At 44.4% G+C, this 26,717-nt stretch overlaps 1 protein-coding gene across 1 annotated transcript in view; it reads right to left on the minus strand.

Annotated features, from left to right (window-relative positions):
- Nucleotides 1-20,148, minus strand: part of LOC144767802 (putative DBH-like monooxygenase protein 2) — a 169,779-nt gene extending 149,631 nt beyond the window's left edge. Inside the window, exons 1-3 of the mRNA XM_078651180.1 lie at nt 19,879-20,148; nt 9,732-9,878; nt 9,170-9,331 (exon numbers count right to left, since the gene is read on the minus strand). Coding sequence (XP_078507306.1) covers nt 9,170-9,331; nt 9,732-9,878; nt 19,879-20,148 — 579 coding nt within the window. The remainder of the gene's footprint in view (nt 1-9,169; nt 9,332-9,731; nt 9,879-19,878) is intronic.
- Between the last annotated feature and the right edge of the window lie 6,569 nt (nt 20,149-26,717).

Genomic DNA, 26,717 nt, shown 5'->3' on the forward strand with positions numbered 1-26,717 from the left:
TCGGCAACTGACTGGAGTTTGGGCGAACGCTGTAACGCTCGTTCATGTAGCTCGAGAAGTGTCAGACGTCTGTGTTGAGGCGGGGTTCCAGGAGGACTTCCCCCCGTGGCCCCTAAACTAGAAGCGTCGGCGGGTACTGTACGTGCTGGGAGAGTGACATGGACTGTAGGCTGGACCGGGGGTACCGTAACAGGTGCTGTAACCGGTGCCCCGGTGGCTGGAGGAACAGGAATTACATTATTTACGGGAGCTGGCGGAACAGGATTTGCATATTCTGGGACTGTGTCGTCCAAATAGGACGAGAGAAAAATATCAGCTGCGGTCGGTTTGTGACGTAGCTTAATCGGAACTAATGGCGGAAAATTACATGGTGCTTCCGGGGTTTCTTTCGGCAAGCCCTCGGCAAGAAGAGGATACATACCCTTAATAAGGGCATTTCTCTGTCTGTCTGACTGTTCGGCTTTAACTCGTTCACCTACTTCGATTAATTCCCTTTCTTGGGCTCTTTCGGAGGATTCCCTACTTAATTCTGTCTTTCTGATTTCTTTTTCTGTTCTTCTGTGAGATTCTTTACGCCATAACTCGATGGCATCTTTCTGGGACTGTCTGGATTTCTTTTTCCATAATACTTCTTCTACTCGCATGATGCACTCGGCATCCCATGTACCTGACACGGGCCATCTATATTTCTCTTCTAATTCCTTGGTGTAATCCACCCATAAGTCTAGATATAATATGGCACTTAAGCCATGCTTATGATACATAAAATGACCTGGACTGTCCCTAGGCGGGACAGGAACTGCTTCCTCTAGCAGACCTTTTCTGGTTTTTAACTGACGGAACCTCGAGAATAGAGGCATAGTTTAGGCTGGAGTCTGGACACAATACCATACACGATAAACACAATAATAACTGAAAAACAAATCACTCATACCACGACATTGAAAACACATGAAAATAACATTTAGAATAACAGTTCGGACAGAATACATGAATTTTCGAGAACTGAACTTACTAGAATGACTAGATGCACTGCTAAAACAGAACGAAACTTACCGGTCCCATAAAGAGACACGTCAGGACCCGCATCCACCTAGGTGGACACTTCGTGTTGGATCTGTGTACCCAAACCCACGGACCAGAGACAAATTAATTGACCCTGTCTAGATACTACCCCAGCAACGGTACTCACCGGGCAGCAAGAACGGAAGGCCTCGGACTGGACTGGACTGCTACGACGACGGACTACGAGCTTCAGACTTCAGTTACAGGTGGGCCTCCGGATACCTCGGACCTTGGACTCTCGGCTTGGGCTCTGGTCGGGACTCGCCGCGTTCCTCACCGCCTCGTCTGGATGCTGGACCGCAACCTCCGTCTCCTCCGTGGGCCTGAGGGATACTTGAAGCAGAAATATCTGCACGTGCACGGTATGGTTCCGTCACGGCTGCAGAGGATCAGGGGGCCTGCGTGGCTTCTCCGGCGCGTGGGGAAAGGGCAAGTCCCTATTCGGGCGCCATTATGTGGTAAATAAATAATTAATTACCGGTACTATTTTTCATATAATCAATAAAACAGGTAGCTCAATAAATAAGAGTCAGGATTCGAGGTATCTTGAGTCGTCAGGCTTTAATCAGACATAAAGGACAGGAACAGGACAGCCTGTACGGGAAGGGAATGAAGGCAGCTGCCGGGGGCAGGATCTGGGAATAATAGGGGGGTGGTAACTTTTAATATGGGTGCACAGTATATATATCAAAACAATTGCATTACATTCAATACAGTAGGTGTAGCAGTAGGCGTGACTCGTAGCAGTCGCGAAAGATAAGGGCAAAATGATGTAACAAGAAGGTGTGTACAGGGCGTATACATAGACATGTGATGTAAACGTAACAGAAGTGTCATAAATGAGGCGGAAACATGGAGGGGGCTACCTGAGCAGCTGGGACCTCTAACCTAGTGGTGCGCGCAAACGGGCAATGACGTATTACCAGGGAGAACTGGGGGCTATGACTTCTGCGCTAGAAGAGGAGACTAAAGTCTGGAGTGTCAGAGCGACATGTACCCAAGGCATATCTGGTATCTGGTGTTTAGAGTACATGTTGATAGAATCCAAAAGTTATCAGGGCAAAGGCTAATAGACTTTAAGACTGGTGCATGCATAATTCTATATGTATTGCGTGCGCGAGGAATATTCTATGAATATTAATACAGTATTTCTCTTACATGGAGACAGAAAGGCTAGACCATGACGGAAACTATTGATGTGATTCAGTAGCTTAGGAATGCAGAGAAGGAGGGCTGGACTGATAACTAGAAACATAACATACTCTTGGCAGACTGGGAGGCAGAGCCAGGCCGGGCCGGGCACTGCGAGGCATGAAGTAAGCGAAGGGTCAGGGATGCAGGTGGGGGCTGTATCGCTCCTCGGAGAGGGTTCAGGAGACAGGAGCTGAATCTGAGTCCGGGCCCTTTTGAGGCCTGGAAACGGGGACAATTCAATGAATTAACGTGCACACTGTAAAATGTGGCAACGTAGGTTTACATAGGCCTAATATTTGTTGTTTTCACGAAGACTGGAAACTGGCATACTAGAGATGGACACAACTGTAATTGCGTCTTTAATCGATCAGAGGGGAATACATGCATATCGATCATGCACATATAACAAAATATGGGGAACACGTAGGCACATATAACATGGCAACATTTACTTTTCCACACACTAGGGACTTATAAGTAGGGTAACCTATGCCAATGTGGGTAAACCAATCAGCCATATATGTTTTAAGGGTCAGTGCACTAGCACTGAGGCCTGTTTGGCAGGGCTCAGAGCACTCTCAAAGTCAAAAAGCCAGTAGCATGAGTCTAAAACGTTGGGGATGATCTGACAAAAAGATGGATTTCCTCACAATAACTACCGCCTATTTTGACAGGTGGTATTCTAACCAAAGTTGGGGCTCCAAAGAGTTGTTACATTCCACTGCAGCTTGATGAGGGGGTACTTCCTACCTTGTAACTTGCATGATTGTAATTCACAAAGTAACCTAAGCATTAATATGTGTATGCTCACCTGACAGTGCTTAATTTGATCTGGTGGTTGCAGGTGGGGCCCACCAGCACTCATTATTGGGGATCAGCACTTATTTTTTCCCCTTATGACTCTTTTGATCCAAAGCAAGAGGTTGAAAAACACAAACAATAGAAACAAGAATGAATAAAAACAGTGACAAAGGGAGACAGTGGGGAGTGAGGTAAAGAGGCAGCAAGTGTTCAGTGGTAGATTAAAGAGGCAGTATTTGGAATGAAGGAATATGCAGGCTTGGAATTCAGTACCTCAACCTTTGACAGTGCTGGATGTGGCATTCCCAGCAAAACATCAGGCCCAAATACTTATTTTTGTAGAGATTAAGCACTGCTGTTTTGGATACCTTCACTCCTGTCTACTCCCTTAGCACCTGATACAGTTTCTGATATAGATGATGATCTAGCTCTTTCAAAACAAAGGAAGAATTAACTAAAAGGTGGCCACTGAGCTAAATAAAGAATAAATGAGAGTGAGAGAATCAGAAAGGAAATGCTGTTTACTCGCCTTTGCTTGTCTGCACAGTAAGATCCAATAAAAAAATGGTCCAAAAATAAGTAGACTCGCAAGCACATAAACTAATCTAATATCTCCACTAGCTGCCCATATCTCCTACAAATAGTGCTAAATGTTGGCTCCCAACCATACAAACTAATCTAATATCTCCACTAACTCCCAATATCTCTTGCAAATAGTGCTAAATATTAGCCATTGGTTGCACTCATTTTTGGGGACCAGCAATTATTTTACTTCAACAGACTTTGATCCAGTGCAAGATAAAGAAAAACACAAAATCTAGAACGAAGGAAAGAAGGAGGTAGTGAAAGAAGGGAAAACATTAATAAAGAGAGAAATCGGGGATGAAAAAGAACCTGCAAGAGTGAAATGAAGAGACTGGAAATGTCTGGTGGCGGATTATAGATGCATGAGGTGGAATCAAGACTATTCAGCCTTGCTATGTGAACCCCCCCCCCCCCCCCTGACCAGTTGTAGCTCTGGTAGTGGCCTTCTGATCATAACATCAATCCCTGGCAATTTTTCTTTTACAAAGCAAGCACTTGCTACAATGTATAGGAACAATTCATCAGTTTCTGTTCCAGTCTCTCAGGCTGACATAACTCCAAACCCCCAACATGTTCCTCTAACCTGAGGCAAATTCCATATCTGCTAAAAAAAAAAGAGGCATCCAAACTTCTAATAGAAAACCCCCTTGCACACCTTGATGATCCCAGCAGGTCTCTATTTTGGACCTCTTTACAAGTGGCCAGACAATTCCGATGGGCAGGTAACAGGCATTATGCCCTCTTTCAATGAGGTCCTTAGCTTCTAATTCAATTTAGCACAATGTAGTAAACCAGTTTAACAGCATTGTGCCAACAACAATCCAAACAATACACATCGATCCTGATGTTGACTCGGTTGCAGCATTTAAGCTGAAATACTGTCAATAGCAGATACTACATTCCACCCAATTTACAAAGTAGTTTTTTGCCTGTGAAGCATCCTTGATTTCCTAGACAATTGTAACTATTTTGTGTTCTGCATGATTTTCCCCTCAGAAACAGGTTTTAGTAGAATGGTCTCCATCAGAGACATTTTCTTGTTGAACAAGACATTTATTTCTGCTTGTGTGTCTTTTGCAATTTGTAAATGTGCAATTTTCAAATTGCGTGTTTGCCAATGGTGTTCAGCAAAATACTTGCATCTTCACAAAGTTTTCAGACAAATAACACATATTACTTAAATTAAAAGTTTGTGAATTTTGCACTCCCTTTGCATCAGTTTTGCACTTTCGATGCGTCACTTTTTGTGACGCATCAGCGGCGTAAAACATGCCTCCTGTTTCGCACCATTTACAAAGTGATGCATCTAAGCTTAGATGCGTCAATTTGTAAACCCCTGCGCTACATTATACCTGCGTCCGGTATAATGTATGCAGGGGGGGCGCTCCCCCGCAAAAAGCCTCGTAGAGGTGACGCAGTGAAATCTACGAGATTTTACTGCGTCACTTCTAGGACACCGTTGCGTCCAAATCTTGAGCCTACCTCACAGCAGGCGTAAGACTGACGCGGGCCCTTTCACCTGGGGCTTGCCCGATGTGAAAGGACGCATTGCTGAAGTTGCGTCACTTTTGTGGCACACTCCAGCAATGCGTCACTTTTGCACTTTTGCACTTACAGATACATCAGAAATACTGACGTATCTGTAACTCCTTGCAACATGATGCGTCATACATTGAAAATTACGCATCAGGTATGTCGCAAGGAGTTCGCACTGAGAAGTGACGCATCACTGCTTTCACGCAGCGATGCGTCATTTCTCATAAATGAGGCCCCCTGTGTTTAACCTCATATGAAAACCTAAGCAGCAGAGCCTTCTTGCGACTGGCTAAAATGCAACCTTCCTCCCTGTTATCTAGACTTCAGAGCTATACTATTGACACATAGAAGACTTTCTTGAACTTATGCAGCGGTCTCATGAATCGTTGAAAGTATCCATGGAGGTCTGAAGGTGTAGATAACATTTTCTTACAGATTACTGACCCTACCTAATGTCTCCTTCTCTTCTCCTGCACTATTTGCACAGAAGCATTTCACCTGTCATGTCAATCTATTTAGAAAGAAATTGTTAAAAAAAAAAATTATTTAACATTTTTATAGTGAGATTTTATTTAAAGTTTCTGCCGTCATTATTTTCTATAGGAAGGTGTTGGAGTACTAGTGGTTGGCCATGTGAGGTGCTGGACATACTCCAATTCTGAGCATACTACTGTTTTGGGTCGTTTTTTTCTGTAATACTTTTAGAGGTGGAGTTTGTAGATAGGAATGAGCTTACTATAGGTAGGTGGGTGCATGTCCCTCCATAAAACCTCCTTAGTCCTCCGTTAACCCTTCTTACACTTCCCTAAACTCCACTTATTTTCAGAAAGTACACCCCATTTGTCAACCACCCCTTCTGGTCCCTCCAAAATTTACTATAAAGTAGTAAAATTATATGTGAGTATCTTCCTCTGTAAAAGATAGGAAAGGTGGAGGTGGAGTTTTACATATGTTGGTTTGTGAATAACATTTTGTATTAATTTAGTGGTATTATTGTAGTACTACTAAACATACTACAACATGCAGTTTGTGAATAGGCACTCTAGACATCTGTAGTTTGTGATTTGTGGGTTGATGTTTGCTGTGGCTATTGGGAATTCAGAGCTGGGGCACAATTATTTGCAGACACGTAATATTAACTCATTTAACCTCAACAGCAACATTCCCTGCTGCCTTGGCATTCTTCAAATCCCAAGAACTTCTGCCAGCACTGGAGGGCCTTAGAGACCCTTGAGGCGAGATTGGCACCATTTTTTTCTCCCTCTGTAAAAGGTGAGTCCTAGTTCAAATTTCGTTTTCCAGCCCTGAAGAGATTGACCCTTTTTGTTGTGTCAAACATGAAAGTTGGCTCTGTAGTAATGTTCAGACATAAGAGTTGAACATTTAGGGCCAGATGTAGGTAACTTCAATTTACCGACTCAAAAATACTGAATTTTACCGATTCGGTATTTATGAATCGGTAAATATGAAGGAGGGAGATGTAGGTGATTTTAAATTTTGAATTACCGAATCGGTAATATTCGGTATTTACCGAATCGGTAAATACCGATTCGGTATTGCCCATTGATTCCTATGGGCCTTGAAGCCCCTAGGAATCAATGGGCAATACCGAATCGGCATTTACCGAATCGGTAAATACCGAATCCTGCAAGGGTGCCGGGGGTGTCACTTTGACACCCTCTAGCACCCCAAGTTCAGGCATGTGTGACATGTGGCACACATACATGCCCTAAGGGCATGTCTGTGTGTCACATTGCACAGTGTGCATGCACAGATGTGCATGCACACCTGAATTCGGTATTTTCCCACACAATAGGATTGTGTGGTAAAATACCGACTCTTAAGGGCCTGTGGCACTCTCAGGAGTGTCACCTACATTTGGATTTACCGAATCGGTAAAATTACCGATTCGGTATTTTACAGAATCGGTAAATTTACCGAATCGGTAAATTTACCAATTCTGTAAAATAATGGCCCCTACATCTGAAAACCCAAATACCGGTCGGTAACGGCCGAATTCGGCCGTTACCGACCGGTATTAGGGCTCCTACATCTGGCCCCATGTTATGTTCGGATATGAGAGTTGAACCTATAGTAATATTTATACAAGAGAGTTGAACCTATAGTAATATTCATACAAGTGAGTTGACCACTTAGTAATTCTCAGACTTGAGAGTTGAACAAGTAGAAATTCTCAGCCATGAGAACTGAACATCTAGAAATATTCAGACATCATAGTTGAACATGTAGTTATGTTTATACACGAGAGTTGAACGTGTAGCAATGTTTGGACATGAGTTGAATCTGTAGTTATATTCAGATATGACAGATGAGCCTGTAGTAATGTTCAGATATGAGAATAGTCCTGTTGACCCTATAATAATGTTCAGACATTGAGAGTGGGACCTGTAGTAATGTTCAGTGATTAGAAATGAACATCTGGTAAAGTTCCATTCAGTTTAAACAAGGAATCTTGACTTGGTTGGGACCAGGAATTCCATTTTAAAAGATTATATTTAGGGAGAGTGAGGCCCCTACTTGTCTCATTCCTAGCCTCCCATACATTCTTAATGAGAGATGTGCAGCTCTTTGTTATTTTTCAAACTGCAACAGAATGAAGCTCCTCAAGAAAGAGAAAATGGGAAGCAAAGTCTGAGACCTTTTGCAGCAGTGGGAAACTGAAGCTACAGCCAGTTAGCCACAAGAGGCTGTTCAGGCCAACAGCGTAACTAGTGGCAAGAAGCAGTTGGTCCCATATCTCTGGTGGGAGCCACACACTCACCCAGAACAAAGTTATTACTAGTTGTGCACCAACCCTAAAGTCTCCACTGCTGCTTGTCCTGGAGTCAGTATGGTAGGAGAATATCTCAGCCTGAATATCATTTGAAACAATATTGTATCCTAAATATTGTTTACTAAAATATCGCCCCCCTTTGAGTTAATATTAAATATTTACAGTCAATTAGGCAATTGTTTTGTAAATAATAGACTGGGAAATTGTTGGCAGACTATATTTTTGTTATCAATATTGTAACGTGGAACCACCCACAATCACATTTTGCATTGTTACACTCCCAGCACCCTGCATACCTCCTCTCTCACATCATTACCCAGCTGCTACAATCCCCACCACCTGTTGATGGTTGCACAAGGGTATTACCCTTCTCATCCACCATTTCCTGCTCCAGGTTGTCTTGTTGTTTGTTTTGCATCAGATATTACTTCCAACAAAATATATTTACCACAGCTTATAATTGCTGAAGGAGATACAATAGTAACAGCGAACACATTATGAGAACTATAGCTGAATGAATACTAGAGCTCCTAATGTAAATAAATACAGCCAAACAAAGAAAGGACTTAGAAGTTGAAAGAAATAACAGGCTCAAAACGTACCACTGTCCTTATCAGAAAAAGACAAATACTTAAGGGTAGCACAAGAGCTGAAAACTGCCTTTACGTGAGAGGAAGGAAGGGGAGTGCTTCAGCAGCAACTTTATAATTTGCCTGAGGCAACAAACATACTTTATTTATTTTTGCAAAATACTTGCAAGCACCTTTTACTGTTACATAGCCCAGTGAGTAACTTTAACTACCATTTTTCTTACCACTTGGGACAGAAAACTTTTAAATCATGTCCTTTTGCTGTGTTATAGAAGCAGTGCCAAGTCAGGAGAGTCTGTTCAGATGCCTTTAAAAACCAATGTTTAATGTGGAATGCTCTACCAGATGACCTTCGGCACACTAAGGAACTGTCCATCTTCAAAAAGCACCTAAAAACTCATCTGTTTTAACAATCCATTTAGCCCTTGCCGCTTCCCATGTTACTGTTTCCCACACGCCAGGACACTCTTGAGTAGCAGTGCGCGATATAAATCTCTTTATAACATAACGTAACATAACAATGTCCAGAGTCCAAATGATCAGGAATTACAGTTTCATACAAATAATTGGATATTCGTTATTAAACTTTAAATATAATGCTCACATTGGACATTTTAATGTCATAGGTGTAGGACGGCTCTGGATCTGGTCCTGAGACTGGTGCTCCTGACAGCAACTGGACGGATGCCATGAAACGTTGACTGGATCCATGGTAGTGAATCGTGTCAGAATTCCCGTATGCGGCGATGATGCGCTGGGTGTTCTCCTACAAAGGGGGAAGGTAGAAAAGGTTACTGCTCATTAGTTCAACCTTTTACAAAATTTTCCTTGAGTGTCTGGTGGGGGGTTGGGGTGGGACGCGGGAATAAATTAAGCATTGCTCATGTTTATACTTTGCAGAGGTATATTTTCACCCATCATTGCTCCACGTTCCTATTGATATCCTTTATAATGGTTATCTGTATTACATATAACCACTAGATCACCATCATGAAGAATTAGATTGCCAGGAAACTGCTATCTCACTCCATAGTGGTCATCACACCTAAGCACTATGCTAGGGAACAGTAAGGCTGAACATGGAAGACACTTTTTGGATTCTTCATTACATCACATGCGCTTATATGACTTAGGAACCATCCCACACTCATATAATAACCACTTACTGTGACATCAACATCGAAGGGATCGCATGTTTTGAACTTGCGGCTGAACCTCATGGTTGTAAGTCCTTCATTTTCGGACAAAAACTCAAGTTGGTAGTTTTGAACCATATCCTGCACCGGAGGAACTTCACCAATACCATGGTAGTCCTGAAACAAAACAAAATTCGCAGATTATCCTGACATACAGAGATATTATGTTGTGGTTCTTTGAGAATACAATTCATGCCTCTACCAGGCATACCTTTTATATTTAAACATGTACGCTCCTTTGCCTGACCACAAAGATTGAGCAGCACTCCAACACAGGATAAAGGCAGCAAGTCTTTATTTAGGAGTAAAAGTGGCAAGCTGCAGGCAGTTTCAATCTGACAGCCACAAACGCGACCTGCCTGATGCGTTTCGAAGGTGTGTTCCTCTTCCTCAGAGGCAATCGCGGTTGCAGGTGTGCTCCGGTTCCTGTCCCAATATGCCTATATAATGTCCTCAGATGGGCGAGTCAAATGTCCCATGGCATCATGGAACTTATGGTCCCGGCATATCCAACCACTGATGGTGCACTAATGTTCTGTCATTTTCAAGCCCACAGATGGGCCACCGCCAACAGCGTTCACTTTAATCCCCGGTCTGTGCTCCAAAGCGACGGCGTAGGCATATATTCTGCCTTGTGCTCCCCTCTTATCACAGGGTGGTGCCGCTCGATGGCTGGACTCCCGCCAAAAATGTACGCTCCTTTGCCTGACCCCAAAGATTGAGCAGCACTCCAACACAGGACCAAGGTGGCAAGCCTTTATTTAGGAGTACAAGTGGCAAGCTGCAGGCAGTTTCAATCTGACAGCCACTAGGTGCAATAGCAATATTATTTAAACAATTAATGACAAATTCCTACATCTATCGCTGGCAAACAGGAATTAGTTCCATGAATGACCTAAAAGCTTCATGGCAGCCATCCACACAAGGTAAAAAACACTCTCTTCTCACAGTCTGCACTCCACAGACTGAAAAGATGACAAGAGGGAGGCCTTCACCCACTTGGACCAATGCAATGTAATTACCATCTACAGATTTTCAGTTTTACCAGACTTGTTGACAATCCTCTTATCCCAATATATACAGGGAATCTGCTTAACAGACCATGGTAAGTAAAGAGAGTGAGACTTCAATAGGAGCGAACCATTTTATGACTGCTGGTGGAACCAGTGATACAAAAACAATAGTGATAATATTAATATTATTAATAATAATATTAATAATTATAATTATAATTATAATAATAATAAAAACACCTGTAAGCAGTATTAACCCCTTCGATGCGGCGGCAATTCCGCCGCAGCGCTAAGGGGGCGGTTGCGCTGTGCTTATGACGGAGCGGTTCCGTCACGGCCCCTCCCGCTCTTAAGAACGTTCAGCGCAGGTGCGGAATCGCTGCCGCGCAAGTGCTCCACACCTTATTATTAATAAGGTAGGCTTTTGATGCCACTGCCCTCCATCAGCTCTGTAACGGGTTACCTTTTGTGTTTGGTGCTACAGTACCAAATTCTTTTCATTATGCTTTTTCAGACACTACTAATAGTAACCTGGACTGGGCCCCGCCTGGAGACGCAACACGCCCATCGGGCCTGTGGCCGTTTTTCTACCTGTTTTTTCTACCTGCCTTGTCAGGTAACTCAAACAATTCATTGTTCTGTCCTCAGTTTATCTACCCTCCTTTTTAACTCCTTTTTGATACTTTAATATCTTGATTTAACTGGCCTTCGGGCCTTTTTTAATCTAATTGTGTCGGGACTCTTTTGAGACAATTTCAAGTAACGAGCGTATATCTCCATCTTTACACCTAGGACTCAGCCCCACCTCTTCCTTCACCCCCTCCCCACGTCCTGATGAAGACCCGCGAGTAAGGATCCATTGTCCTACACCTTTGGGTCGAAACGTAGACCATCATCTACTCATACGAACTCCTTAACCCAAGATTGATAATAATAATCATCACGGGAGTCTCTGTCTCATGTAAAATGTTCTGTTTAACATGTGTTTTTTCTTGATCTCCTACATATGGATCAATGATAATGATGGTTTCACTTGTGGATTTGTGCTTAATGATTTTTTGATTAGTGATGTTAACTAATTGAAATACACCCCTTCCCTTGCACTCCCTTCCCCCTTTCTCTGTGGGCGCACTTGAATTTTGTGTACTATACTAGCGAATGCATAACCAATGTATGTTTTTTGGTGCAGTGAAAATAAAAACACTGTCCACCACTACTTTTGTTTTGATTCTATCTAAATAATTAGGTGAAAATTAAGTAATTGTTGTGTGTTTGGTCTGGGACCCCTTCATATACCTCAACTTATTACCCAGGTCCCACTGACCACATGGGTCGAACCCCTCTATTTACAACACGCGCAAGTGCTCCAAGCATGCCATGACGGAACCGCTCCGTCATCAGCACAGCGCGGCCGTGTCTGATGACGGAGCGGTTCCTTCACCAGCAGGGGAGCGGTTAAAGAAGTTTGAGATTGTAATTTACTCACTTAACTGAACTTGTCATATGATTATTTTCCTGAGTGTTTTTCACTCCTGGTCATGTTTATTAAAGATCCAGAGATAACAAACATAATTTAGTGGAATCTTGTGGGGTTCGTTTAGTTTAGTCAGATTTTGCTAGTAGTCTTCCTCAAATATCATTAAAAATATAAGGTTTAATGCTATGGTTTCCACGTGTCTGTTTGTACACAAAATTCACAACAATTGAGTATTTGAAGGAATTGGCATCCTTGAACATGTAGTCTACCTTCACTAGGATGTATGCCACTTCTGTATACATGTCTTGGGTCCCTACCATGGCTAACAAGTCCTTTAATTCTTCCATTAGAAAATGATACAAACAAGGGGTGTTTTTTTCTTTCAGCTTCATTGTTTTAGCTATTAGGCTCTTTAAACCAGTCGGGTCAGTGGTGTGAACAAGGTCCCCACAGCCCCCGCAGTGCTGGAGAACCACGAGTTGCGGGGGGCCCCTCAGCAAAGTAAGTGGTTGTTTTGTGCCAGATTCAAGAGCTTGTTGTCTGTGCCCTACATGAAAGTGAGTATATGCCAATTTTGACATCATATTCATTAGAGAAGCTTTGAAATTATATATTAGAGGTAACTTTTCCCCACCTTAATTATTGACCAAGTATCTGTATTTCCCCCTCAGATGATTTATAGATTCAAGAAGAAGCGGCGTGGAAGCTGCCACTGTTTCATCAAAATATCAAACATTGTAATGGCCAAAAAATGATACAGGTGATAACAGTCACTAGTACTGGGGTGTACACATAGATTGGCTGAAGGCTCCATGTGTTAGAACATTGACTGGGATTGAATGTCACTGACCTTCCCCCCCACAGACCTGAATCTAAGAAGATGCTGCATTGAACAACACGTTTGATATGTCATCCATGGGCTGGGGTTGTATGATGGAACCACATATATGAATATTGATGATAGATAGATAGATAGATAGATAGATAGATAGATAGATAGATAGATAGATAGTTAGATAGTTAGATAGATAGATAGATAAATAGGTATATCACCCATACAGCCACTTACACACCCAGTCACTTACTCATACAGCCATTCAGAAACTCACTCACTCACCCAGTCACTTCACACCCACTTAACCACTGTTAGAGCCACTTACAACGTCACATACACCCCCATGCATCCACTGACACACCCACTCACTAATACAGTCACACACACAGCATCTCACTAAGAAGAAGAAGAAGAAGAATTTGAATTTGTAAAGCGCACTTATACCCCAACAGGGGTGTCCTGGCGCTGTAACGCATACCGCTGTTGAACCCTTCCTGGCTTTTCCCTGTGAAATGTCCACTCCTGGGCACACCTAAGGTGAAGCCAGGCATCCCAGCGCTGTTGGGGCTGTTGTAACCCACATAGCTACTTACTAAGCCACTTATACACCCATACAGCCACTCACACACCCATACACACAAGGATACATACCGTCACAGAGCCACTCACATATGGTATGGAACTGTCTGGTGACTACCCATTTCTGACTACAGGACACATCTGAGCTGGAAAGGACTCTCAACAGGCAGGACATGCAACATGCACACAGCTGAGATATGCCTGTTTGACAAACAATGAGGATAGCAGAATAATTGATCTGTAGATCTAGCCCTTTGTGAAGCTGGTAGAGACATGGAGATTTATTGGATGTTCCGGAGGGCCCACCACACTTAAGCTGGAAGAAAGGGGTGGAAAGTTAGGAAACAGCTGAGTGGCAGCCCTCTAGATGGAGGAGGCTATCACAGTGCCGGGAGCCACTAGATGCACAGTGGCTGGAGGTTTTTGCAACATTTACCAAAGCAGAGGAGTAGGACGCCCACCTTCATAATATGGCAGCATGTCTGCTGAAGAGTAACACAAAGGTTACACTCACACAGCATAGAGTCACATGCCACAACCCCACTTAAAAAAAGGCAAACCCTTAACATAAGGCGATCAGGGTCTTTTAAAAATCCCTACCAATGCTGGGAGAGGTGTGGCGCCGCGGCTAGGGCGACTGACTCCGGAATCTTGGGATCACGGTTCAATCCCCGGCATCGGCGGCAGATTAGCCCAGCACCATGTGACTCTGGGCAATAGCTTGTTTAATCTTCCCGACGGCCCCCAGCGCATAGAGACCCTTACAGGTGATTGTGTGCTTTACAAATGTGGATTATTATTATTTAAATGCTAATGGGTTGGATCATTACACAGTTGCAGAATTGTTTATCTGTTAAATATACTCCTATGTATGCTTCTTGCTTTGACCAAGAAATGTATTGAACCAACAATGACACTGTAACTGCTGCTGATAATCTATAGTATAGTTAATGCCTAAAGACAGCTGCGTATTGTAAGAGGATATACTGGAAATTCTCTAGAGATGTACTTTTTTATTGTTTATAAAAGCCCAATAAAAATAAAAAAGTGACCGGGTCAGGACACCTCCAAGTGAGCATTTGGGTTGCTTCTTTTCACTACACTACATTAACACACTGCCACAAAACTATAAAACGTACCTTAAAGTGTAAGTTTAAGTGTAAGTTTTGCCTTAAAGTGCAGACTTTTCCACCCCCACAGTGAAGTCTCTGTAGGTGTAAGTGGGGGCAGACCTACTACTAAAGGGTTTGTTAGGGGTAAGAGGGTTTAAGGAGGGCCATGAAGTGGTTTAGGGAGGTACATCATCTACCCACAAAAGAATATAAAAGCTGAATTACTATGGGGGAAGAGACATGTTACTTAAATTTTTGTAATAGGTTTGCACTCAGAGTACTGAAAGTAGTAAACTTTCTACAAAGTGTAAACTTACCCAAAACATTTCAAATAAACTTCATACAGTAATCTTCATAGAAATCCATTAATGTACCACAATATAAAATCACAGTATTTCATGGGAATGTAACTTTATAATATAAAATCACAGGCACAAATCTTAACATATAAAAAATAACAGTTACATGGCATCATATCTACATTAATATAACATTTAAGTTGTTGCTATATTTCCCTCATTTATTCCTACAGGCATAGGTTTAAATATACCTCAGACAGATGATCTACCAATTACAACCTCTTTGAAATCAAGCACGGGGGAGCACCTCATTAAGGGAGGCAGCAAGTTCCTCCTGATGCAAAGACTATAAGTTCTGACTCCATCCTAAGTGGGCTGAGACTACATTTTATCTATGTTTACAAAATCATCAACATGTTTGCCTTTGAGGCAGATGTTTTCTGTCCTTATTTTTCCAAGAACCTGTGAAAGTGTCAAGTCACTCAGACATAGGCATCAATAAGACATCTGGGACCATATTATAGAAGTGCCCAGTGGGCGCAACAGCATTTGCGCCTGCTTTGGGCACCCAAGGGGCACTTTGGTATGACAGAAGTGGTCGCTGATGCTTGTTTGGCCCTTTCTGTAATACAAACAGCACTGGCACACATATAGAGCCAGCGCTTCATCAAGAGGGTGTTCCTTATTTGCAGGGGGGGGCATGGCCCATGCAAATGAGGGAATCCCTATGCCTCTGCACCCATGCTGAATTACAGACGGGGGTGCAGAGGTAAATGAGCTCTCAGGAAGCATATTGATAGTGGACCCCCTTACATCCCCTTGTAGGCGGGTGCAGTCACTCACTGCACACACTGGGAAATCATGGAGCGGCTTCAAAACAGCTGCCCTGTTTTTCACATAAAAGCACGGCCACCAGGGGAGCTCAAATTCACAACCGCCCTTGTGCCAGCACATTCACCCTAATATGGTGCATTTTTCTTGATTGCACCAGGCGCACGTTTTAAAAGCTGCAGCATGCGCAATCAATGAAAATGCTCAGAATGCATAATACAGCCCCAAAGGCGGTATTATAAAAGTAGCCCGGGGATGCAATGGGCATTTGTGCCTGCTTTGCATGCCCTCTGGGCACTTTGGTATTACAGAAGGGGCTGCAGACTCTGGTGCAGCCCCCTTCTGTAATATCAATAGGGCAGGCACACATAAAGCGCCAGCGCTATCTTCAGAGGGTGTTCCTTCATTTTCATGGGTGTGTGCCCCATACAAATGAGGGAATCCCTGAGCCTCTGCACCTGCTCTGTATTACAGGCACAGAGACAAAGAAGCTCTCAGCAGGAGACCTCACAGTGCACCATCTAAAAGGTGGCGCACTGCTAGTGCACCCCCTGATAACAGCTCTCTGAAGGGGGTAAAAGGGGTCCTATGGACCACCCAGACATCCCCTTGCAGGCATGTTCAGTCACCTGGTGATTAGAGCCAATTGGAGTTAGATTCAGCACTCAAGTTAGTTAGATGGTATATTTGAAATTTTCACTGGGTTTTGATACTTTCCGTGGTGCGCAGGTAGGTAACCCTACTGAGCAATAGGGTAATGGGTAACATGTATTGCCTGTGGTTCCTGTACCTCAAGAATCACCCCTGCCTCGCACTCCTTTCAATTTTCCTTAATCAGTAACAAGAGTCATTTAAATGCTTTCATTCCTTTTTATTTTCAAATTTTCTTGTTTTTATATATTCATAATTTCTTCCTTTTGTAATATTCTCATCATATTACATATTAATCATTTTTTGACTTCCCAATGCATTTCAAGCAATACTGCCCTTCTTCAGGGGATTATCTTTGTCTGCAAGGTCAACATAATAGGTATTAAGCGACAGGAACATCATTTTGATATTTATAGTGTGTTACACAAAACTAACAGTAAAACAATACATTTATCACAATAACATATCTATAACCGTGAAACCAACATTGGTGTGGTGTTTGAAACTGTTAAGTGGTTTGTAACCTTATCACCCGTTTTAAGACCTTCTCTGCATTCTTAAAACGGGTGATAAGGTTACAAACCACTTAACAGTTTCAAACACCACACCAATGTTGGTTTCACGGTTATAGATATGTTATTGTGATAAATGTATTGTTTTACTGTTAGTTTTGTGTAACACACTATAAATATCAAAATGATGTTCCTGTCGCTTAATACCTATTATGTTGACCTTGCAGACAAAGATAATCCCCTGAAGAAGGGCAGTATTGCTTGAAATGCATTGGGAAGTCAAAAAATGATTAATATGTAATATGATGAGAATATTACAAAAGGAAGAAATTATGAATATATAAAAACAAGAAAATTTGAAAATAAAAAGGAATGAAAGCATTTAAATGACTCTTGTTACTGATTAAGGAAAATTGAAAGGAGTGCGAGGCAGGGGTGATTCTTGAGGTACAGGAACCACAGGCAATACAGTCACCTGGTGAAACACTCTAAAGACTCTGCAAGTGTACTCGCTTGTCGGACTGCATCTACCATGATGCTTAGGGGCGACACTGCTGGGAGGTGAAGCAGTGTGCTCCCACACCAATTTTCTACTTAAAGGCTCCCTCTAGCCGCTGTGGGCTGACGAGCTCATGGAGAGGCACCTGCGCGCCTGGAGAGACACTACGTTCCAAGGATATGGCAGCCTGCTCAGCAACCCCAAATAATGCCTAATCTCTGCTGATGACAGATAATAATCTAGAAACACGTGTCCAGAGATGGCCAGCACTAATCTGCACCCACCTGGTGAAACACTCTAAAGACTCTGCAAGTGTACTCGCTTGTCGGACTGCATCTACCATGATGCTTAGGGGCCACCCTGCTGGGAGGTGAGGCAGTGTGCTCCCACACCAATTTTCAGTCACTGACTGCACCCACTTGCCTGGAGATCTTTAATCCCCATTCAAAGTGCAGGCAGGTTGCCACTGCACTGTGAAAACATGGAACGGTTTTGAAGCAGTCGCTCCATTTTTCTCCTGGATGCGCGGCCCTGGGGGAAGCATGAGTTCTTGGCTGCCCTGGGGACAGCACAGGCGTCATACTACAGAGCATTTTCATTGTTTGAACTCGACTCACGTTTTAAAAGGTGAGCCTGGAGAAAACAATGAAAATGCACAATTTGTGTAAAATGTCTCCTGATGTGACGTTCATCTGGAACACGTGCCGTCTTATCTCTATTTCAAGGTCACAAAGAAAAATAGCCAAACCTGTCTGAATTCTCATATTTTCACCACATTTGTTTATAAGAATGCATCTTATACTCGCATCTTGATGCTCATTGGTTATACTACACATTCCTAAGGTGATGTTAAAAAAATCCATCTCAGGTAAGAAATGGCTTAAAAGGACTGCCACTTAACCACTTGTCAGGAGAGGTCCTTTACCCCAGATTATCATGCGAGATGCTGCCAGAAGAGATATTGACTGCCAGAGATGCTGCTGTATTGCGCTTTCTACTGAAAGCTGATATTAAGCTACCAAGTGTGGGAGGAGAGGGGCTGATGCAATGTGTGTGTTTACCCTTCACAGTGCATAGGACCTCCCTGAGGTTTCACAACCACAGCGCATTGCTGTAAACAGGTATGCAGCGCCCTGATTCCCCTTAAGAAACTCTACATCCAAGTTATACTACTCCATGCCGGTGATTAGGCACTATAAAAATACCAGTTAACAATAACATTAACATTAACATTAATATGCTCTCGTAGATTAGTGCATGAAAGTAGGTTTCAGGGTGTTATGTTTTAGATAACATTTTGACCATGGCTTAAATGTTCATTTTATTCTTGTGGTACACAACAGGCATGTGTGCTGTTTGAATTATATTCTGTGTAATTGTTTTAGATATTCTAAGCAACAGGGCGAGCCCACTAAAATAAACAATTTTTTGTTAGTCTTTTTCTTAGTGCAGTTTATGTATTTGGCATTAAGAAGAACAATGTAGGTTTGTTTCCAATCACCAAGATGTCCCTGGATGCCAGGTTTAGGGATTTGTAATAATCCAAATGCATTGACATTAATTCAACTATGTACTGAGTGTGGTTCTCCGGGACCCAATGTGGTGCAATATAGCGCACTAGCAGTACTTAGCGCTAATTTATGCAACTTTCCAAAACAAACCATGATTTGAATTGGAAAGTGAATCAATCCATCACAACATTCTGCCCTCGATTTGCATCGCTTTTGCGACTGAAAACCACTGCATAGTGTGAGTAAACATGAGCCTTTATTTATATATTATATGTAAATTCCAAGGGGATTTTAAAAGCAAATTGTAATCCATGAAAAGATTTTTTCTACGTAAAGAGACCATGATGGTGAACGTTTTTTCTACACATGCATTGAAAATGGAATAAAGGTATTTTTGCCTCAGAAACAGTTTTAGCTAGAAAAGCAAGGCAGAAATTATGTGAAATCGGGAAGTGTCATGTTTGACCCGATGCTCCCCCTGAAAAACACTTTTGAAAATGCTTCTAAACTGGGTGGATGGAAAATGAATTCGCTCAATCTGTTTTCATCTTTCCTTAAGTGGTCACATTTGGATCCAGTGCCCCTTTCCCCCTCCTCATGGCCTCACAGCTGCATCATCCCTCCCCTCCACCTGCTCCTCTTCTTTATACTCTGCACTCTCTGTGAATGGCTGTCCTCTGCCCAGGAGCACACGTTTCAAAAGGGGATGCTCCGCTGCTGTTTAATATGAACATTTGGTGCAACAAAACCACACTTTAAATAACCCAACCCCCCCCCCACAATCTTTAGAGCACTTACTGCAAAATAAGTGGTTGGATTTGATGCTGGTGACACTCCACCAATCACGATGTCTGCCCCCGTCATGCCCCCGCTGGGGCTCAGGCCGAATCCGATCCACCCAGTGGTCTTCACTTGAAGTTCAAAGGTGATCTTCTCGGTGGTCTTGTTGAAGTCCCACCGCAGGAGAACTCTACCCTCGGGGTCAAGGGTCAGAGAAAACCTCAGGGCAGGCAGCTGGACCAGGACCAGGGGCACCAAGGAGAGGAGTAAGAGTGCGCGGGGGCTCATGGTCTTTGGGGGGCCCTTCAGTATCAAACAACAGGCACCAAACCTCACCGCTGCTCTGAGGACCGTGACAGGTGCGCCTGGGACTTATCACCGCTCACAGACGACAAACATGGAAAAAAGAAATTCCACGCTGCTGTACTATCAGTAAACATCACCCGGGGAGGAAAGCTCACTGGAATTTAAGGAGCGTTTAAAGTTTCTGAATTGACGCCCCCCTTTCCTGCCTAACAGGTTGTTTGGGATAGCAGTAAAAGAGTGACCCTGGGGCACAGGGCTCTGGCCTGTTTCTCAGCTGCATCGACCATGTACATTTGCAGCTGTAAATTGTCAAGTCACGAGGGTGCATATGCCCATGGATGTTTACTACTGGACTTTGTAACTCTTCACTTTTTGCTACTGACAATTTCTGAGTGGATTTACACCTATGTGTAGATGTATAGCCCCCCCCCCCCTCCAATGAGGGCTGGGCACTCCTATAGCAGAATCTCCTTGGAACTTAACAGCTGTATTTCACATTCTGTCTTGTTTGTGGTTATGTGCGCCACTGGGGCTGGCAGAATCCCTTGCAGAGGGCGGTGGGAAGTCAGGGGTTACTGACCAGCCGTGCCAAGTACTACCCCCTCAGTGCTTGAAACTAAGTGGTAGTTCACATATATCAGTCAAAGGCTTCTCTGCAGGGCACAAGGCATACACAGGGGCAAGGCTCAAAGTAGGGAAAGTCATCCCAATAAATGATTTCCGTGTCAAAAATCCCCTTTTGATAAAAGTAGTGTTTAATAGGATACAAACTGTATGCTAAGCACACTAAATCCACAGATTCTTAAGGTCAGCCTGTGAGCGTTTGCCTGGATAGAGTCCCTCCTTCTCTTCTAATGAAGTAATAGAGTTAGTTATTCCCCATTTGATAATGGAGGCAACTTTCATGTTTGGCCTGAACTAGTAAACACATATGGCCAGATGTATGACTGGGGCATTTAGCGACTCGCAAATTTAGCTCAATTGCGACTCACAATCTGCGAGTCACTAAATACCATGTAAAACAGTGTCAGAGACACTGTTTGCGATTCCCAATGGGGTCGTATATTGCATGCCTCATGAATATTCATAAGGCACTCGCAATTTGCGACCCCATTGGGAATGGCTGGCCCTCCCAGGGATGGTGGCCTGCTGGGCCCAGCAGACCTCCATGTCTGGGACTGCTTTTAAATAAAGCAGTTTCTTTAAAATGCAGCCCGTTTTATTTAAAGAAAAATAGGATGCATTTAAGAAAAGAAAAATGAATCATTTTCGTTTAATTTTTAAAGGGCAGGCCACTGCCTGTTCTTAAAAATATTTGTGCATCCATTCCCAAAGAGGAAGGGGTCCCCTGAGGACCCCTTCCCATTTGAAAATGCTTTACCACTCTCTTGGGGAGTGTTGGTAAACTGTGAGTGTTTTGCTTCTGCAATTGCGGTCGTAAAACATTCTTACATGGCTTGTGGGCTCGCTATTAGGAAGGGAACGGCCCTTCCTAATAGTGAGTCACAAAACCCTATTTTGCAAGTCCCAAATTATTTGCAAGTCACAAAATAGTGTTAGAACTTGCCCCACAGGATTTTTGCATGTGCAAACTGGTCGCAAACCCGTTTGTGCATGCCATTTTCCATCGTTCACACATACCATCGATCATTGAATCCTGCCGTTCGCCAGAATTCCCACAGAAACGGAATGATGCCTTGAAACTTTATTGACACACTGCGTGTGACATTTATTGCCACGTTTTGCTGTGATTTTTACAAGACTAGTATGGAAAGCAAGTTGGATTCGTCATTACTGCGCTGAATGTCATTCAATCTATCCGATCTCTTCGACATTCAGATACCGGATTTATTCCTAATTTCACGTCCAGATGGATGCCCCCTCTGCTGTCTCTCACCTCTAAGCTTGTTTCCGGTCCAGGGAAGGCATGGCTTGGCAATTCGGGCTGGACTGTTCCCATGAGGCACAGGGTCAGACTGATTTGCATATGGCCATGTCTGAACTGGGGTGGCGGAGTGGGCTAAAGAACGGTGATAGATTAAACCCAGATCTGTTGACTGGTGTGAGTGTTTGATTGGTTCAGATGCTCCGTCCATCACCACCCCTTTTTGGACTGTCTCTCACCTCTAGGCTCCTTTGCCGTTCCCTTTTGGAGTCCTTCAATTATCGAAGATTGGGCTGTCCCATACACCATCCTGTCCTGATGAAGACCCGCTTCTGACTTTCTCCATTTATGCTGTTTGTCAGGGTCTAAGTGTCAACGTTTTTTCTGTCCATCCATGTCTTAAAATGCCCTTCTAGCAAAATACAATATAATTAAATTATTAAGCTAAGGGTAATTGTATTTAAATTTGAAATTGGATCTTTTTCGCCTTACCTTAATTTTAAATATATGTACTGCATCTTGTCACCTTTGTGTTTAAATACCCAAATCTTGTCACTTAGCCGGCACACTCACTATGTCACTATAATCACACTCACATGCGCCGTTTTTATCTATTGAATTACCGGGCAGCCTTTTGTTCATTCAGTTTCGTCGTGGTAATTTCTAATCCTGTGTATGAATAATTGAAAAACATAGAAAAAATTTGGCTCATTTTGAGAATATTATTCACTACCTTGTTTTCTTGTCGGTGTTCATCTGTCATTGGTATCTTGATTTCAATCACCTTTCCAAATAAAAAACTACAAAGAAATTGTTGTCCACCCGACAGAGCCAATTGTTGTTCATTGGCCTTGGCCTGGGGTGGGAGTAGTGTTTTAGGGTTTAGGGTAGTGCTCTGGTGTGTGTGTGTAGTGCAGGGTAGTGTTTTAGGGTTTAGGGTAGTGTCAGGTGGTAGTGCAGGGTAGTTTTTAAGTGTAGGGAGCGGACTGGGGGTTTGGGGAGGGTCGTGCTGGAGGTAGTGTTTTAGGGTTTAGGGTGGTGCGGGGTAGTGTGTGTAGTGCAGGGTAATGCTTCAGGGTTTAGGTCACAGACTCCTGAGGCAGAGCAGGGAGATCGCTATTTTTAAAAACTTTGTTTGATTAAAGAAATATTGTTTTTACCTGTTTCTCACTACTTCCTGGGCACTCCCTTGTCCTAATCTCGCCCCTCATTCACCGCGCAGCCGATTTCAATGCTGCCACGGCAAAAACTTTCCCGCCGCCATTCTTCCCCATCAGCCCTAGGCCACGCCCCCGGCCCTGAGGCCACGCCCCCTGCCGGAATCCTACTACTTAAAGGCGCGCCCTGCCCTCGCTCACAGTAAGAGGTCACAGACTCCTGAGGCACAGCCGGGAGATCGCTATTTTTAAAAACTTTGTTTGATTAAGGAAATATTGTTTTTACCTGTTTCTCACTACTTCCTGGGCACTCCCCTGTCCTAATCTCACCCCTCATTCGCCGCGCAGCCGATTTCAACGCTGCCACGGCAAAAACTTTCCCGCCGCCATTCTTCCCCATCAGCCCTAGGCCACGCCCCCGGCCCTGAGGCCACGCCCCCTGCCGGAATCCTACTACTTAAAGGCGCGCTCTGCGCTCGCTCGCAGTAAGAGGTCACAGACTCCTGAGGCACAGCCGGGAGATCGCTATTTTTAAAAACTTTGTTTGATTAAAGAAATATAGTTTTTACCTATTTCTCACTTCTTCCTGGGCACTCCCTTGTCCTAATCTCACCCCTCATTCGCCGCGCAGCCGATTTCAACGCTGCCACGGCAAAAACTTTCCCGCCGCCATTCTTCCCCATCAGCCCTAGGCCACGCCCCTGGCCCTGAGGCCACGCCCCCTGCCGGAATCCTACTACTTAAAGGCGCTCCCTGCGCTCGCTCGCAGTAAGAGGTCACAGACTCCTGAGGCACAGCCGGGAGATCGCTATTTTTAAAAACTTTGTTTGATTAAAGAAATACTGTTTTTACCTGTTTCTCACTACTTCCTGGGCACTCCCTTGTCCTAATCTCACCCCTCATTCGCCGCGCAGCCGATTTCAACACTGCCACGGCAAAAACGTTCCCGCCGCCATTCTTCCCCATCAGCCCTAGGCCACGCCCCCGGCCCTGAGGCCACGCCCCCTGCCGGAATCCTACTACTTAAAGGCGCGCCCTGCGCTCGCTCGCAGTAAGAGGTCACAGACTCCTGAGGCACAGCCGGGAGATCGCTATTTTTAAAAACTTTGTTTGATTAAAGAAATATTGTTTTTACCTGTTTCTCACTACTTCCTGGGCACTCCCTTGTCCTAATCTCACCCCTCATTCGCCGCGCAGCCGATTTCAACGCTGCCACGGCAAAAACTTTCCCGCCGCCATTCTTCCCCATCAGCCCTAGGCCACGCCCCCTCCCTCTCAATATAACAATGTGCCCCCCCCGGACGCGAGGCGGGCTCGCCGTCTGCGCGCCGAAGGCGCGCCAACGGAAAGCCCTTCTGCGCCCGTCCACGCCAGACCGGGCGCAGGGGCCAGTCCTGCCGGCCACTTGATCTCATACTCTGCCAACTCCCTCAGAGACTTACAACACACCCATCTCACTCCTTCCCCCACCACCATCAAACGCATCGCTACTGCCGGCATTATCACATCTGACCGGCGGGCCATCAGTCGGAGCATGCCCCCCGCCAAACCTGCCGCGGACGACACCACCATCCGGGTGCTGTAAAGCACCACGCTGATATTTTTATTCTCCTCTCCACCGAGAAGCCGGACGTGCTCCTACTCACGGAGACCTGGCTGACCCCGGACTCCCTTCCTGACATCCTGGCGGCACTCCCCCTGGATTATAACATCCTTCGCGCTGACCGACAAGGCAACCGCCCGGGTGGCGGAGTGGCCGCCATAATATCCAAACACTTTAAATTCACTTCCACTTCCTCCCTCCCCCTCCCGGGTGTCGACAACCTTACCATCAGCCTAAAAACTGACCTAGGCGCCTTAACACTCCTCCTCCTCTATCGACCCCCTCAACCCATGCCCTCCTTCGCAGCCACCCTGACCGACCAGCTGATCTACCTACTCACCTCCAACCCTAGATTCGCTCTCTTTGGTGACCTCAATTACTGGTTCGACGATGTTAATGCCGGGCCCCATGCTCTGGAGACCTTTGAGGCTCTTGCCAGCCTCAACCTAATCCAACAGATCACCTCGGCTACCCATATTAAGGGCCACATCCTGGACCAGATATGGTCCCAAAACCTGACCTTCTCTCCCCCACTTGTCTCCCCCTGCACCTGGTCAGATCACTATTTAGTGGATACTACCCTTACGATCAATGGCAAAATGCCCACTCCACTAATGGCAAGTGGCCTCTCTCGCAAATGGAGCTCCCATGACCCCAAAGGCCTGCTCGCGACTCTGTCCGAGACCCGGCTCACTCTCAATCGACCCACCAACACCAATATCGACGAGTTGGACTGTGAGATTGACACCTGGCTGAAGTCAGCCAGTGACATATTTGCTCCCCTCACCAAATTCCCCCCTGTGGAAAAGTAAATTTTGCCATGTTGTATGTGCCTACGTGTTCCCCATATTTTGTTATATGTGCATGATCGATATGCATGTATTCCTCTCTGATCGATTAAAGACGCAATTACAGTTGTGTCCATCTCTAGTATGCCAGTTTCCAGTCTTCGTGAAAGCAACGAATATTAGGCCTATGTAAACCTACGTTGCCACATTTCTCAGTGTGCACGTTAAGTCATTGAATTGTCCCCGTTTCTAGGCCTCAAAAGGGCCCGGACTCAGATTCAGCTCCTGTCTCCTGAACACTCTCCGAGGAGCGATACAGCCCCCACCTGTATCCCTGACCTTTAGTTTACTTCCTGCCATGCAGTGCCCGGCCCGGCCTGGCTCTGCCTCCCAGTCTGCCAAGAATATGTTATGTTTCTAGTTATCAGTTCAGCCCTTCCTTCTCTGCATTCCTAAGCTACTGAATCGCATCAATAGTTTCCGTCATGGTCTAGCCTTTATGTCTCCATGAAAGAGAAATACTGTATTAATGTTCATAGAATATTCCCCGCACACGCACTACATATAGAATTATGCATGCACCAGTCTTAGAGTCTATTAGCCTTTACCCTGATAACTTTTGGATTCTATCAACATGTACTCTAAACACCAGATACTAGATATGCCTGGGTACATGTCGCTCCGACACTCCAGACTTTAGTCTCCTCTTCTAGCACAGAAGTCATAGCCCCCAGTTCTCCCTGGTAACACGTCATTGCCCATTTGCGCGCACCACTAGGTTAGAGGTCCCAGCTGCTCAGGTAGCCCCCTCCATGTTTCCGCCCCGTTTATGACATATTCTGTTATGTTTGCATCACATGTCTATGTATACGCCCTGTACACGCATTCTTGTTACATCATTTTGCCCTTATCTTTCGCGACTGTTACGAACCACGCCTACTGTATTGAATGTAATGTATTTGTTTTGGTATATATACTAATGTATTGTTACTGAAAGTTAGCGCATTATTCCCAGATCCTGCCCCCGGCAGCTGCCATCCTATTCCCGTGCAGGCTGTCCTGTTCCTGTCCTTTATGCCTGATTAAAAGCCTGTAAACTCCAGCTACCTCGAATTTTG

The sequence above is a fragment of the Lissotriton helveticus genome, chromosome 7 (genome assembly GCF_964261635.1).
Source record: "Lissotriton helveticus chromosome 7, aLisHel1.1, whole genome shotgun sequence".
NCBI lineage: Eukaryota > Metazoa > Chordata > Amphibia > Caudata > Salamandridae > Lissotriton > Lissotriton helveticus.